At 37.7% G+C, this 15,440-nt stretch overlaps 1 protein-coding gene across 1 annotated transcript in view; it reads right to left on the bottom strand.

Moving 5' to 3' along the window:
• LOC128837780 (uncharacterized) overlaps nt 1-15,440 on the bottom strand; it is a 97,360-nt gene that overhangs the window by 6,807 nt on the left and 75,113 nt on the right. The window contains exons 16-19 of the mRNA XM_054029309.1: nt 11,566-11,677; nt 6,913-6,996; nt 5,085-5,208; nt 250-340 (exon numbers count right to left, since the gene is read on the bottom strand). Of these exons, the coding sequence (XP_053885284.1) occupies nt 250-340; nt 5,085-5,208; nt 6,913-6,996; nt 11,566-11,677 (411 nt within the window). The remainder of the gene's footprint in view (nt 1-249; nt 341-5,084; nt 5,209-6,912; nt 6,997-11,565; nt 11,678-15,440) is intronic.

Raw genomic sequence — 15,440 nt, forward strand, 5'->3', positions numbered from 1 at the left:
CCTTTCATAAAGCCTGCAAATCCATCATTTCACATGTAAAACCAAATCTTTTCCACTAACTGAGCTATGCATCACTGCTTAGTTTTCAAACTTGGAAGAATGAATGAGAGACTATGTTTTTGTGAAATTAAAAGGTAGCTATCAGTCAACAGCAGATTATTACTCCATCCCAGTGTTGGTTAAAAAGAGTTTGTGCAATACATAGTTATAAAAAATAACTAAAATCAAAATCAATGCCTGCATACATACCTGTGGGTCACTTCTTAAGGATGCAATACCGCCACCACCAAGGGAATTTTTCAGAACAAAGTTTAATCCATGTATTCCTGGCAATTCATATCTTTAAAGGTAAGATTTAGAATTATGTTCGTTTTACAGTAGATTTAGATTAATTTCTAGTGAAAGGCAGCATTTAGAAATTGAAGTTCCAAAGTAATTTTTTAAGGACTGTGATGATGCCCCCATTTTGATTCAAGCACACAAATCAGAAGAAAAAAACCCTAAAACTCCACCTTAATAGTAATAAGGTAGGATATGAACTTGGTTGGTCTTTTCTCATTAAGCTGTACAAGAATTTTGATTATATCATGTCCCAACATTAATAAACTAAGGTTGTTTTCTGTTAACTAGGTAACAACTGTAGCCTAAGTTTGATGGGCAAATTGCAAAGTTTTAGTGCAGGAGCCAATTCAAACAGAGGGATTATAGTGTTCAGAGTAGAACCATTTGAATATTTCATAGTCCTGTTACTGAAAAGTATCTGTACAGTAATTACTCAAATCTCTGATATTTCTTTGGCTAAGAATGGCTTTTAGCCAATCAGGAATTCATATGCTATCAGTTACTGAGAAATAGCCATACTATGATTCTGCAAATCAGACATCCAGAACCAGTTAGAATATAGGGAATTTTATTGAATTAAAAATGTAGATTAATTCTTCCGCAATTCTTTGGATTTGTGAACTTTGATAAAGTAAAACAATTTTGCTTAGGATAATAGATATTCACTTAGAAGAGCAGTTAATGGCTTATTTACTTCAAGGGCTTTGCAATAATTTTTTATGACAACATTTCTAGCTACCATGAGAATTACAGAAACTCTATGGAAGGCAGTATTTTCAATATCTGCGGGTCCATGTGTTTGTGCATACAAAACACAACATTTGCATGTGTACAGTAATTAATCAAATCCTTGAGCTTTCTTTGGCTAAGAATGGCTTTCATCCCACCAGGAATTCACACGCTATCAGTTATTGAGATACTATGAGATAACCACACTATGATTCTGCAACTCATGCATAAAATTGCAACTACTCTATTCAGATGCACAAACAAAAGCACCTGGAAATATTATGGGTACATTTGTGGAGGTTCAAATGTGAACATGCTTAAAACACAAAAAGTCTGTAATGATGGATTACAATGCACATGCAGTTATATTACATCAACAAAAATACATGTTACCCAGTGTATTAACCTAGCATTGATATATACTGTAATTGTGTAAAATCTAAAACAAGCCTAAGAAAAGATTATATATTTGTACAATTCACTCAGTATTTTTAAAATCTGCTTTTAAACAGCAGAAATCCTCCAAAAAACAAATAAAAACACGTCAAAGAACATTAAGATTGTGACAGAAACTAATAAAATGAAGAAAATTCACTGTTCTAACTGAACTCCCATAACTAGGCACAACGGGGTGCCTCCTTAATTACTTCCTCTAAAGTGCAGTGCCTCGGTATTTCATTAGAGATAAGACTTTTCTGTGAGTTCCCAGTTAACTTTGGCCACATTATACTTTGCGTGTATTTTTGCTTAGTGAATTTATACATCAAGAGAAAGAGAACACTCTTCCTAGTTAAGAGTGAGCTGGAGGTGAAATGATAGGTTTCAGAGAAGTGATGTTTGTGTAATAGGTGTGTGGTGGAATAATATAGGAGGTTGATTATTGTGCATTAAATATATGGATAGAAATTACAGAGGATTTTGAGTCTCAGTATGTAAATAAGTATAGTTTTCTCATTGCTTAATTTTATGTAAAATGACTGGTAACGTCTAGTAAACATACATCTGACAAGTATTATCTTTTTGAACATGGGAACCCTTATCCACCGGGAAAGAAAATAACCCTGGCTCAAAGTGAGAGAAAGAAACCAGAAAATGCTCACAGAGCAACTTTGTTACTCTCACTCATTCAGGAAAGTAGAGACCTCAGAACTGTAAATATTTTTAATCTTGTTTCCTAAATTGAGCCATAATTCTGAATAGAACAGTTTGTGTGTATGTTTCTGATATTTTCCTTTACTATGGATATATGTACAATTAGAAGCATGCAGAATTAAAAGTGATAAAAGCTAGGTGCAGCTGAAGTGCTGACAAGAGGCTCACAGAATGTATCTGATTAATAGTGTAAGAGGGTATATAATGAGCTAATTAAGACAAAAGAGAAGGATTTCATTAGTTTGAGAAATAATTTATTATTTCCTTTTGAAGAGAGGAAAACAAAGTTTATTTCTACAGTTTTATGCTATATTTCTAATATCTTTCTTTAAATAAATATGAATATGAATGTGCATTGTGTTGTGTATAAAGCACTGAAAAGTGTAGTGATTCACAAATAACCCTCCATTGGCAGTCTGGGGGGGAGGCGGTAAAGTAACTAGCAAATCTTTTACATCTCTAAGTTTTATGATTCTATATGTACTACAGTGCCTTGCTAACAAATTCACACTGCTTTCAACAGCAGCATTGCTCAGACCTGTCTTTTTGCAGAGTTCCAGAGACTGGCATCCTTTTCTAGAGTTAGAACTAGTTTCTGTGTGTGAATGTTATATCTTCCTTGCTGTCAGGAAGTATATCCAAATTTGTCTGACTATTCCATTTTGAGGTTGCATATCACATAGAGAAGGCAAAAAGTACAATTAATTCAAGACAAATTTGCTTTATAAGGAAAAAAGCAAATTCCCCATATTGCTAGAAATAATACCTTTGTTGTTATATGTTACCCCAAACCCTGAAAGCTTCAGAATGTGTGCAATTACAGGTATAATCTAACAAAAATAATTTCCCTTCTAGGCTGTGTGCCTATTTATTTTACCAGCCTTAAAGAAATGCCATGAAAGGGAAAATGCTGTTAACCTCTGATCTGCAATGAAGTAGAGCTGTGGCTAGAACATTTTTTTTTTAAAAAAAGTTCAAAAATATTTTGGTTTTCAAATTATAATTTTCAAAAAGTCATTCACATTTCCATATTTCCAACACTGTTGGTTTAAACAGCAAGAGTGCTTGGTTTATTTCTAGTTTTCACGTTCATAAAAATGTGTTGTAGTCTAAAAAGAAACTTTCAGATCTGAAACATGTGAGCATAATCCTTATAATCTTAAAAAACACTCTATAAAAGGATCCATTATTTTCCCCAGTAGCTTTTCACGCTACTCACAGAGTCCCATTATCACATCATTAAAAGAAGCCCAAACCAGAGATGATCTAATTAATCAAAATAAACGGTTGCTATCCAGAACAGAGGGAAACTTTAGCCTCTGTCTGTGAACATAAACAGCACTAAGAAACAAGCAAACCTCTATTAACTAAGCAGAAAGGACAATGCCAGTGAGAGTTGTTTGATGTATGAGCAATTCTTGTAGCAGATCTATTAAATGTGTAGCATTTTCTCATTTTTGTTTCCCTCTGCTGAGTTATGAAACCATTTTTAAAATTAACACAAAACGTTTATCAGTAAATTCATTTGGTAGCACTTAATAAATAGCAGGTGAGATTCTGTGCTGTCTCTCTAATGAACAGTACAGAACTCACAGCCTGGCAGGAGGGTGAGTGGGGGTGTCACTAAGGTGGACTTTAAACCTCCTCCCAATCCTGAGCTGCTCCAGGAACTAGAAAGGCCCTTGGTGGAACTTAGACAGATAGAAATATATAATTATTTTGAGGACTGTAGTCTTTGCAGATGGCTATAGAATCACCCCCTTATATAGAAATGGATTCCTAAGACAGTTATTGCAGACTGACATGTTAGAGGCCCCACAATATGAGATAATATGGCTTCTTCACCATCATAAGGGTTAACATTTTACTTTCTTAGCTTAGATTCTAGAATACAGTTCTGAGGCAACGGATTGATGTTATGACAAATTCTTCAACCATCAAACACATGGGGGCCTGACAGAAAGCAGGAAAACCACCACTGCAGTGTACCCTGCTCTCTGGCAGAGGATGCCCTATTGTGGATGAAAGCCATATAAAGTGTTCAGTTTATTTTTTAATCCAGGAAAGGAACCAATCTGTGCTCTTTCCTTTAAATGCCAAATTCAAGTATGTAGTCTTTTGCCAGAGTGTGACCGTTTATACTGGAGCAGAGCTGGTTGAAAAAAATGTCAACAACTTTTTTTTTTTTTTAAATCGCAAATTCATTGGAGTCTCCAGGTTTCATTTAGACATTCCAATGCAAACCATGCAAGGTTCCATTAGGCTTCAAAGGCTACCTGGTTTCCTGTCAGCTCGTCTGCCTGGCTCCCCCGTAACTTGTTTGGTAGGCTGAAAGCCTGGAAGTCCCGGGTCCCAGCACTAACAGGTCCCCAGGGCTCTCAGGATCCCCAGTTCCGGGGCAGTCCATGAGATGGACTGCCAAGCTCCAGGCCAGCCTGCTACGTGGACTGTCCCAAACCCAGGGCTTGCAAGGTCCCATCCCCTGGCCTGGCAGGCTGCTGGGGCTCTGGACAACTCTGGAAGCCTTGTAAACTAAATGTTATTTTGGTGTTTCTGACACAAAACTTTTCCAGATTTCTGTTCTGCAGCGAATGCAGACATTTTTGGGTTTTGGTTTCAATTGGAACAAAATCAAATTCACAAATGGAATTACCATTCTCTATCCAGCTCTATACTGGAGTTTTTTAGGTGGAGAGTGCCCAGCCTGTACATTTAATTATGCCATGCAAATGATGTATGCATACAAATAAAAGATTGCAAACCTGAATTTATGCATCTTTACATTAAAACAACTGAAAATTATTTCTCTCCTGCCACAATGCCTGGATGTGCTAATGTGGACAAGTCAGAAAGATACACACCTTGTGACTAACTTCTCTTCAGGTTGTTCTCTCTCTAAAAGATGCTGGAAATAATCCTCCAGAGCCTGAGCAGTTAACGTTTTCTTTAGGTATGGATAATAGAGGGGATGTCGTGCTATCACACCTGTAACATGTGACACAGTTAGTTAGAATACAACCAATTTAATCACGTTATATTTTTATTTTTCAAAACTAAGATCACCTGTCATTTGAAACTGTGCATATGGGTCCTTGTTAATCAACAGCTACACAAAAATAGCTAGAACAACAGATTAATGCTCTGCAGTGGAATGGAGGTCTAACTAGGTGCATGACATGTAGGAATGCTGCCAAGCTGTGTGTTGCTATTGCAACTTTTTTTCTGGTTGAGGACAGCCCTTGCCAATTCAGGAAGGATAAAGGACAAAGGGCAGGTAAAGGGAGTGTGGTTCTTTCCCCAGGAGTAACTCATGAAGTTTGGAGAACGCATTATGATTATCCCTCATAGCATGGTAGGATCAGTCATGGAGGTAGAAGATGTATCTATGGTTTTGCCCTCTCCATGTATGAGATCTGTTATCGGGGCGGACATAGCTCCATTGTTCTTAAGGTATAGCAGTTTCCCAAAAAGCTGGTTTAACTCTACAGTGAAGCTGAGTGTCTCCAGTGGATCAGTCAAGCAGAACGTTAGCGTCTCATACTAATTCGGTTGCCTAGACCGACCTTGGGATTTGCAGACCTTGATGTTACTTTAGCTCGGTAGAACAAGGACTGTTATTTTAAATTTCATTGAAGAAATATTGTCTCTGAATATTTCAAGAAAGTCCATGAATTATGTTTTTCATTCATTGTTTCACAATGCTATGAAGCCACTGTGTGATGTTATACAACAGAAATCATCAAATTCCATCACTATTGAACACGAAACAATTGTACACACAGGGAGAAGAATGTTGGTCTCTTTACAAATAAATTAATAAATCTACTTTATCAGTCATAGCGTGACACCTTTTAGCAAATCAAATCCCAAACGCACCTTTAATTCATAATGAGCTTTGAACATCACACACTCATCTTCCAACAAGTAAGAGAGCCATTTGATGCTTGCAAAAGTAAGGAACAGAAGACATTTTTTTTTAAATGTAAAAGGTATCTAATCAATATAATGAGTTTGCAGCACAGGCATACAACACTTCTTGGTGTCAACATGTAATTAAAACAATTACTTACACGTAAATAGAGATTTTAAATTTCCAAACTCTATTTTTTTAAATTTATATATACACATAAATACATACAAACACACACACACATGTTAGATGATTTAAATGGAGAAAAAACAGTATGTGATCATGTCATTATTAATTTAAGTGCATATGCACAAGAAAATAGAAATAAGGTTGCACAGACAACTTTAATTCTGGCATTTCCTAGCTTTTGAGTTCTTAACTTTGCAACAAGAACATTCTTTTAACAAAGGGTGTGTGTGTGTGTGTGTGTGTGTGTGTGAGAGAGAGAGGTATTGTATGCAATACAATATACAGATATTTTATATGTACTTTATATTTAAACACATATTGGATAAATGTCAATTAACTAAACAGCTAACACACTCTCATGGATTTATTATTTAAAATAAACTACAGAGAAGCAAACATATTTCATTAAGAGAGCACTTGTACTGATGTTACAGGGTAGAAGGAAGGAATCAGATTACGGGGGAGGTTTTCAAAGGCACAAATGACAGTTCAGCACCTATTACTGAAAGTCAATAAGAATTAGGCATCTAAGTTGCCATTTGTGCCTTTGAAAATCTTCCCTACATTACAATATTAGAATAGAAAAATACCTATATTTGCAGAGTTGCCTTTGTCTCCACTTCTAGTATAAGCAAGATCTTCTAAACAATATGTATGTGGACCACATGGCAGATCTGTGTAAAAATACAAAATAAATTATAAAATAAATAAATAAATTGTACATTTTGATGGAATAGGTGTCTTTGAAGTTTGTGTTTTGTGTACTTCTCTAGTAGTTCCACTAAGATCAAGTTATAAAGGTTATACTTTTAATTGTGTAGGAAATAAGGATTTTTTAAGTGAATAATATTGTATATGTTTTAGTATTATAGTCTATTGGAAATTTATTCCTTGGAGAAAAAGTGCAAGTTAGTTGGAGTAAAAGTGAATGATTGAGAGGATTAATGGTTATGGGAAAATGATTGACCATCTTAAATGTTCATTTCTAGACTTTCTAACATTTTAAGTTTTTTCACATTGAAGTTTCCTAAAGGTGTAACATTTGGGGGTGGGGAAGATGGGTTACCTGAACTCCATTAAAACACACTTTCAAACTTCACTCTTTTTGAATAAACTTTTTTGTGGGGCAATGCACCTCTCTGGTTGTTTTGGCTGAATCTGCAACCCCATGAGTCATCCCACTTGTAGTCATTTGTACCTATTTCATAGTTGGTAAAGAAAACTAAATGTAGTGCTCCTTTAAAAATTAAAATATCACAGTTTTTAAACTTATTTGTTGCATGTATGCTAACTGCAGTATTGCTCTTTCCATCAAACAGTATTTTACATGAATCAAGTCTTTGACAACGTCCCTTTAAACAAAGCAGAACTAGAAAGTGTTCTGGTGTTTCCATTGATAAATAGATGAAGGATATATTAATTTGGCTAATAATCAGTAAGTTGTTTTTTATTTCATAAACTTCTCAGAATAACTACCAAAGCAGCATTCTCTCTGAAGCTAGAGCAAATTGTGAATTCCCTTTCCACCCACCTAGAGCCACAGCAAGCAGCATTGCTGAAATCCGTTTTCACATATTTCCCTTATCTACTAATTTAAAGACAACGAACAGTCCCTCACACTCAAGATAACCAAGCAACATAAGAAAAATACTTCTCATCTCCTTGCTAAATGCTGACAGAAAAAATGCAGCTAAAGTTATTCCCTTCAGAATCTGCTCTATTGGTCTAAGTCTCATACATAATGATAACAGTTTAACTTCTCAGAAGTAAGTAAACCTTGAGCCACTTTTATGCATTAAGGGCCAAATCTTACAGTTCTTACTCAGAGCAAACTGACACTGGAGTTCATTTTTGAGAAGTCAATCTGAGTTTTGAATAAACATTGCAGGATTTAGAACTTAACTGTTGATGTCAAATATCTCAAGAGACATGATCTCTCCCTGATGCTGAGATGGCATTTGATAGCAATGAGTTTCATTAGCATTTAGCATTAACAATTTCCTTGACAGATTGGGGACATAATAGACTGCCAGCACTTATTAAACAGGGCAATAGCTTCTTGTTTCCTAATTAGACCAAGTTGTCATTTCCTAATCTTAATTTAACTCTCCCTGGAACCCCCAGCTATAGATTAAATTCTGCCCCCAGACTAGCATTTGCACCTGATTTAAATGAGTGTTCCAAGGGTATAATTTGGTTCTATGTTAGTTATAAATAACCACATATTAAAAAGCATCTATTTCAAAGGATAAGATTGTAAATAGAGGAAGATATTTTTGAAGACACAAATGGCAATTAGACACTGATCTCCAACTGATTTTCAATCCTGCCATCTTTATTCAGGCATAGTCATCCCCGGTGGTGTGCTCCTCAGAATCAACCGTTCTATACCTGCTCCAATATCACAGAACATGTTGGCCAGTTTTGAAAATACTGCATCAGCTGACTTAGACCTGGTACCCAAGATACATCAAACATCTTGGCAGATCTGTACTTTGGTATTTTCTTTTAAACTGTTACGAAGAATTATATACCTTACGAAAAACAATTCTAACATGAAATCTAGAGGTTGAGACTATCTGACAACATAGAGCGCAAGAGCCTGACAGAACATCTCACATTTCTCTGGTGGGCAGACCTGAAATAATGACAATCCTGGACTGACCTGAAGGGGATATTCACATCTATTATATGTTATTAAAATGCAGTGGGCAATTTTGTCAATAAATAGTGTATGAAAAGCCTTCAATTTCCAGCTAATTGCTACTTTCAGGATAACTAGCAGCCCATCACTATGACTTTCAGTACCATACGCTCCCATCAGTTTTAGCTCTGAACCTCAAATTCTCTAAATATATTTATTTTTATGGAAAGTTTTGTCTTGATGAAAGATAGGTCAGGCTCAGCCACTGCTTTGCCCTCCTTGAATTTCTTTGGCACTCCCTCAAATAATCTGATTAGCTACGTTTGACAGGAACATAGGAATTGGTTTCCTGTGAACTCCATGTTTGTCTGACATGGGGTGGCCTCATAGTGGCCCTTTCCAAATTCCAGGCACTCTGAGTATCCCTCTTGCCAGGGGCCAATCGCCTGCCCACATTTTTCCTGTGGCAAGCTGCAGTACAACAGATAAGCCCGCCTCCATTTCTCCTTTCTTCCTGAATCCGCAGTAATTCCACGCAAGCTTTTTGAGTATAACTAGCTCTGTGGGGTAATTTATTACAAAATTCCCACAACCATAATTCAGAATTCCCTAGCACAGTCCAAAGAGTAAATTAAGTCTTTCAAGTCCCAATAGTCCATTGACACATCCAGTAGGTGTCTGGTGTCTCTCATCACTTTCCAGCTCTCCAGTACAGCTCCAGCATCTCTCACTCTGCATAGCCTCTCAGCTATGGCTCTGGCATCTCTCACCATCCCTAACCCTAGCCTCTCTAGCTGGGGTGCTTCTCATCCTTGCTTAATTCTCAGGTCTGGTTCTAGCTTTCTCCTGGAGACATCAGCTAGTTCACCTCTCCATCTTTCCCCAACCTTCAGCCCTCTCTGGCTGTCCCTTCTGCTCATGGCCCTGTGGCCTGGGGAAGGTTGCTGGCGATTCCCTGACTGCCTTCTGCTTGCACCAGCCTGATCTGGCTCTACAGCTCAGCCAGAGAACTCTCGCTACTCTTTCCAGAGGAAAGGTGGCGTGAGCATTTTTTGTTCCTTATTATCTTTCCGTAGTGGTAAATGGAATTCTGTGGGTGAGAGAATGGGTTGTAAGAGGAGATGAAGAGCTTGTACATTTCAACAACTGTGGGACTGGCAGAGTAAGGTATGAGTGTTAACAGGGTTGTTGAAAGAGGGCAGAGTTACGGTTACATTGGCAAACAATGCTGTATTTCCTGGTTTTCAGAAGTTGCTCAATTCAGTGTTCTGCAAGGGCATGATGGATCACAACGCAGAGGTAGTTTTGCTTCAGCAGTTTGTTGCCATTGAATGTCCTAGTTTTCTGGACAGGGAAAGATATGTTGTTGGTAGGAGTTAGTCATTTCGGTAGTTGTAAATATGTCCTTCAATTTGCATACCAAGCCAGCCAGGCCCCCCTCCATCAGCTGTGCCTCAGATTTAAAAATTCGGAACTAGCCTGGCTTTGGCTATGCATCCCACAATGCACAGCCAGAAAAATCCCAGAATGCACACTGCTCAGCAGTGAAGCAAAAGGAGCATAGGATATCTTGGGAACACCATGCTGTTGATTTACTGCAATTACTATTGTCTGGGAAATATTTCTATGTGTAGACAATATTTCAACTTAGTAAATGTAATTAAATTTACAAAGCCGACTAGAGTAATCTTAGCAGTGCTTTGAGATCTACAGATGAAAAATGCCATATAAGAGCTAGGTATTATTATGAGTACAAGAAGTTTGGAAGAACAAAAGGAAAGTAAATAACGATTCTTTTTCCAATATATATCCTCAGGTCAAATTATAAATGAAAATTAATGATATATATACACATTTGTTTTGTTTTCCATCCCGTTTGGCTTCTTTTTGAAACAGAGGACCTCGGTAGATAAACCAGGAGTGTATTTTGTTCTGTAATCTGTGACCAGAGATGTATAACAGAGTGTATGTCTACACTGCAATCAACAGGTGTGACTGAAGCCCAGGTAGCTGAAGACCTGAGCTAGCTTTGATCTAGCTAGCTCAAGTGATTACAGCAATGAAGCTGCAGCAGCACAGGGCCCTCAAGTGTACTCATGCTCGAGTAGCTAGCCTATGCTGAAGTCTGTACTGCCTGACTACACTGTATTATTACTCAAGCCAGCTAGATCAAAGGTAGCTTAAGTACATCCATGCTGCAATCACACATCTATGGTGTAGACAAACCCAAAGGGACTCAAAGGCTGGGGACTCTTACAGAGTCAATCTAAGTGGTTAGCCACATGGCTTTTTGCCTGCTCTACACCATCATTTCCCCTCTTTATCTCCCCCCTTCTCTCACTACATGTAGGTGTCACACTCCTGTTTCAAGCAGGAGGTGCTCCCAGTGCAGTGCTTTCCACTCTCTGTTGCCACTGGAAAAAGTTTGTTCTGGTCCCTGCATCTAACATGTGGACAATGCTATGTGTCACACAAATCAAAACTTTATGCAAGTATTTCTCATGACATTGAGGTTTACACAGAGACAAAGATGAATACCTAGTAAAATGTATAAATAATAGCTAGAGAGAAAAGTCAGTGATATTAAAGACAAACATACCTTTTAACTCATCATCAGTCTTTGGTGAATCAAGTGAAACAACTGCATCTGACGTAAATGTAAGATCTTCCTGAAATGTTTCAACATGCTGTCCATTCAAAAAGATGTTGATCTGAAAAAATACCCATTTTTAAACTATTAAATTACACAAAAAGAAATGCAGTGCAATGCATGTGAATTTTATTAAACTTTCTGCTTTATAATTTTCTATTCCTAAACCCCATCTTCAAGTATGGTGGAAAAAGTGATGGACTGTATGGCTTATTTTAATATAGGAACATAGAAGTTGCCTTACCAGGTCAAACAAGAGCTCCATCTAGTTGGGTGTCCTATCTCTGACACTGGCTAGTACCATATGCTTCAAAGGAAAGAAATGCCATAACAGACAATTACAATACCTATAAAGGACATATTCTTCCTAGCCCCATGAAGTTAATGGTTGGCTTATGCCTTGAAGTCTGAAAGTTTATAGCCTTTAAAATTGTAGATATGTTTTGTAACTGTGAATGTTCTTATTATCCATATTCATATGTGGAAGAACTGCATGGTAACTTGCCTGCCTGGTGCGAAGGTTGCGGATCTTCGAGACTTCTAGATAGACTTATGTGTAGTGCTAGGGAGGAGCCGGTGGTCGTGATACATGTAGGTACCAATAACATATGGAAGGATAGGAGAAAGGTCCTGGAGGCCAAATTTAGGCTGTTAGGTATGAGATTGATGTTCAGGACCTCCATGGTAGCATTCTCTGAGATGCTCCCAGTTCCACGAGCAGGGCCAGTTAGACAGGCAGAACTGCAGAGTCTCAATGTGTGGATGAGACGATGGGGTAGGGAGGAGAGGTTTAGATTTATTAGGAACTGGGAAACTTTTGGGGAAGGTGGAGCCTATTCAGGAAGAATGGCCTTCACCTAAACCAAAATGGAACCAGATTGCTGGCACTTAGTTTAAAAACTGCTCTATGACCTTTTTAATGTTAAGGGCTGGGGGAAAGCCGACAGGTGCGGAGGAGCACATGGTTCAGACATCCCTTAGGGGAGGATCTATTAATAGAGAATCTCTATGTCTTAGTGAGGACGAGAGGATGGAAAATGATAAAATACAGGCAGGGTCTGATCAGAAACAGTCAAATGAAAAAAAGACTCATTCAATTACAGCTAAAAAGTGACAAGTTTTTAAAGTGCTTATATACCAATGCTAGAAGTCTAAATAATAAAATGGGTGAACTAGAGTGCCTTGTATTAAATGAGGGTAGTGATATAATAGGCATCACAAACTTGGTGGAATGAGGGTAATCAATGGGATACAGTAATACCAGGGTACAAATATATCGGAAGGACAAAACAGGTCATGCTGGTGGGAGAGTGGCACTAAATGTGAAAGAAAGCATAGAATCAAATGAAGTAAAAATCGTAAATTGATCATACTGTACCATAGAATCTTTCTGAATAGAAATTCCATGCTCTAATAATAAGAATATAGCGGTAGGTATATATTACCGAGCACCTGACCAGGATAGTGATAGTGACTGTGAAATGCTCAGGGAGATTAGAGAGGGTATTAAAATAAAAAACTCAATAATAATAATGGGGGATTTCAACTATCCCTATATTGACTGGGTACATGTCACCTCAGGACGGGATGCAGAGATAAAGTTTCTTGACACCTTAAATGACTGCTTCTTGGAACAGCTGGTCCTGGAACCCACTAGAGGAGAGGCACTTCTTGATTTAGTGCTAAGTGGAGCACAGAATCTGGTCCAAGAAGTGAATATAGCTGGACCGCTTGGTAATAGTAGCCATAATATAATTAAAGTTAATATCCCTGTGGCAGGAAAAACACCACAGTGGCCCAACACTGTAGCATTTAATTTCAGAAATAGGAACTACAGAAAAATGAGGAGGTTAGTTAAATAGAAATTAAAGGGTACAGTGCCAAAAGTGAAATCTCTGCAAGCTATGTGGGAACTTTTAAAAGACACCCTACTAGAGGCTCAACCCTAAATGTATACCCCAAATTAAAAAAAACATAGTAAGAGAACCAAAAAAGAGCCACTGTGACTAAACAACAAAGTAAAAGAAGCAGTGAGAGACAAAAAGGCATCTTTTAAAAAGTGGAAGTTAAATCCTAGTGAGGAAAATAGAAAGGAGCATAAACACTGGCAAATGAAGTGTAAAAATACAATTAGGAAGGCCAAAAAAGAATTTGAGGAACACTTAGCCAAAGACTCAAAAAGTAATAGCAAATGTGTTTTTAAATACATCAGAAGCAGGAAGCCTGCTAAACAACCAGTGGGGCCACTGGACGATTGAGGTGCTAAAGGAGCACTCAAGGACAATAAGGCCATTGCGGAGAAACTAAATGAATTCTTTGCATCAGTCTTCACGGCTGAGGATATGAGGGAGATTCCCAAACCTGAGACATTCTTTTTAGGTGACAGATCTGAGGAACTGTCCCAGATTGAGGTATCATCCGAGGAGGTTTTGGAACAAATTGATAAATTAAACAGCAATAAGTCACCAGGACCAAATGGTATTCACCCAAGAGATCTGAAGGAACTCAAATGTGAAATTGCACAACTACTAACTGTAGTCTGTAACCTATCATTTAAATCAGCTTCTGTACCAGATGACTGGAGGATAGCTATCGTGATGCCAATTTTTAAAAAGGGCTCCAGAGGTGATCCCGGCAATTACAGGCCTGTAAACCTGACTTCAGTACCGGGCAAACTGGTTGAAACTATAATAAAGAACAATATTTTCAGACATACAGATGAACATAATTTGTTGAGGAAGAGGCAACATGGTTTTAGTAAAGGGAAATCATGCCTCACCAATCTACTAGAATTCCTTGCGGGGGTCAACAAGCATGCGGACCAAGGGGATCCAGTGGGTATAGTGTACTTAGATTTTCGGAAAGCCTTTTACAAAGTCCCTCACCAAAGGCTCTTACTCAAAGTAAGCTGCCACGGGATAAAAGGGAAGGTGCTCTCATGGATTGGTAACTAGTTAAAAGATAGGAAACAAAGGCTAGAAATAAATGGTCAGTTTTCAGAATGGAGAGAGGTAAATAGTGGTGTCCCCCAGGGGTCTGTTTTGGGACCAGTCCTATTCAACATATTCATAAATGGTCTGGAAAAAGCGGTAAACAGTGGCAAAATTTGCAGATGATACAAAATTACTAAAGATAGTTAAGACCCAGGCAGACTGCGAAGAGCTACAAAAGGATCTCTCAAAACTGGGTGACTTGGCAACAAAATGGCAGATGAAATTTAGTGTTGATAAAAGCAAAGTAATGCACATTGGAAAACACAATCCCAACTATACATATAAAATGATGCAGTCTAAATTAGCTGTTACCACTCAAAAAAGAGATCTTGGAGTCATTGTGAATAGTTCTCTGAAAATATCCACTCAATGTGCAGCAGCAGTCAAAAAGCGAATAGAATGCTGGGAATAATTAAGAAAGGGATAAATAACAGAATAGAAAATATCATGTTGCCTTTATATAAATCCATGGTACGCCCACATCTTGAATACTGTATGCAGATGTGGTCGCCCCATCTCAAAAAAGATATACTGGAATTGGAAAATGTTCAGAAAAGGGCAACAAAAATGATTAGAGATATGGAACGGCTTCCGCATGAGAAGAAATGAATAAGACTGGAACTTTCCAGTTTGGAAAAGAGGTGGCTAAGGGGAGATATGATTCAGGACTATAAAATCATGACTGGTGTAGAGACAGCAGATAAGGAAGTGTTGTTTACTACTTCTCATAACACAACAACTAGGAGTCACCAAATGAAATTAATAGGCAGCAGGTTTAAAACAAATAAAAGGAAGCGTTTCTTCACACAACACACGGTCAACCTATGGAAC

This window comes from Malaclemys terrapin, chromosome 5 (genome assembly GCF_027887155.1).
Source record: "Malaclemys terrapin pileata isolate rMalTer1 chromosome 5, rMalTer1.hap1, whole genome shotgun sequence".
Taxonomy (NCBI): Eukaryota; Metazoa; Chordata; order Testudines; family Emydidae; genus Malaclemys; species Malaclemys terrapin.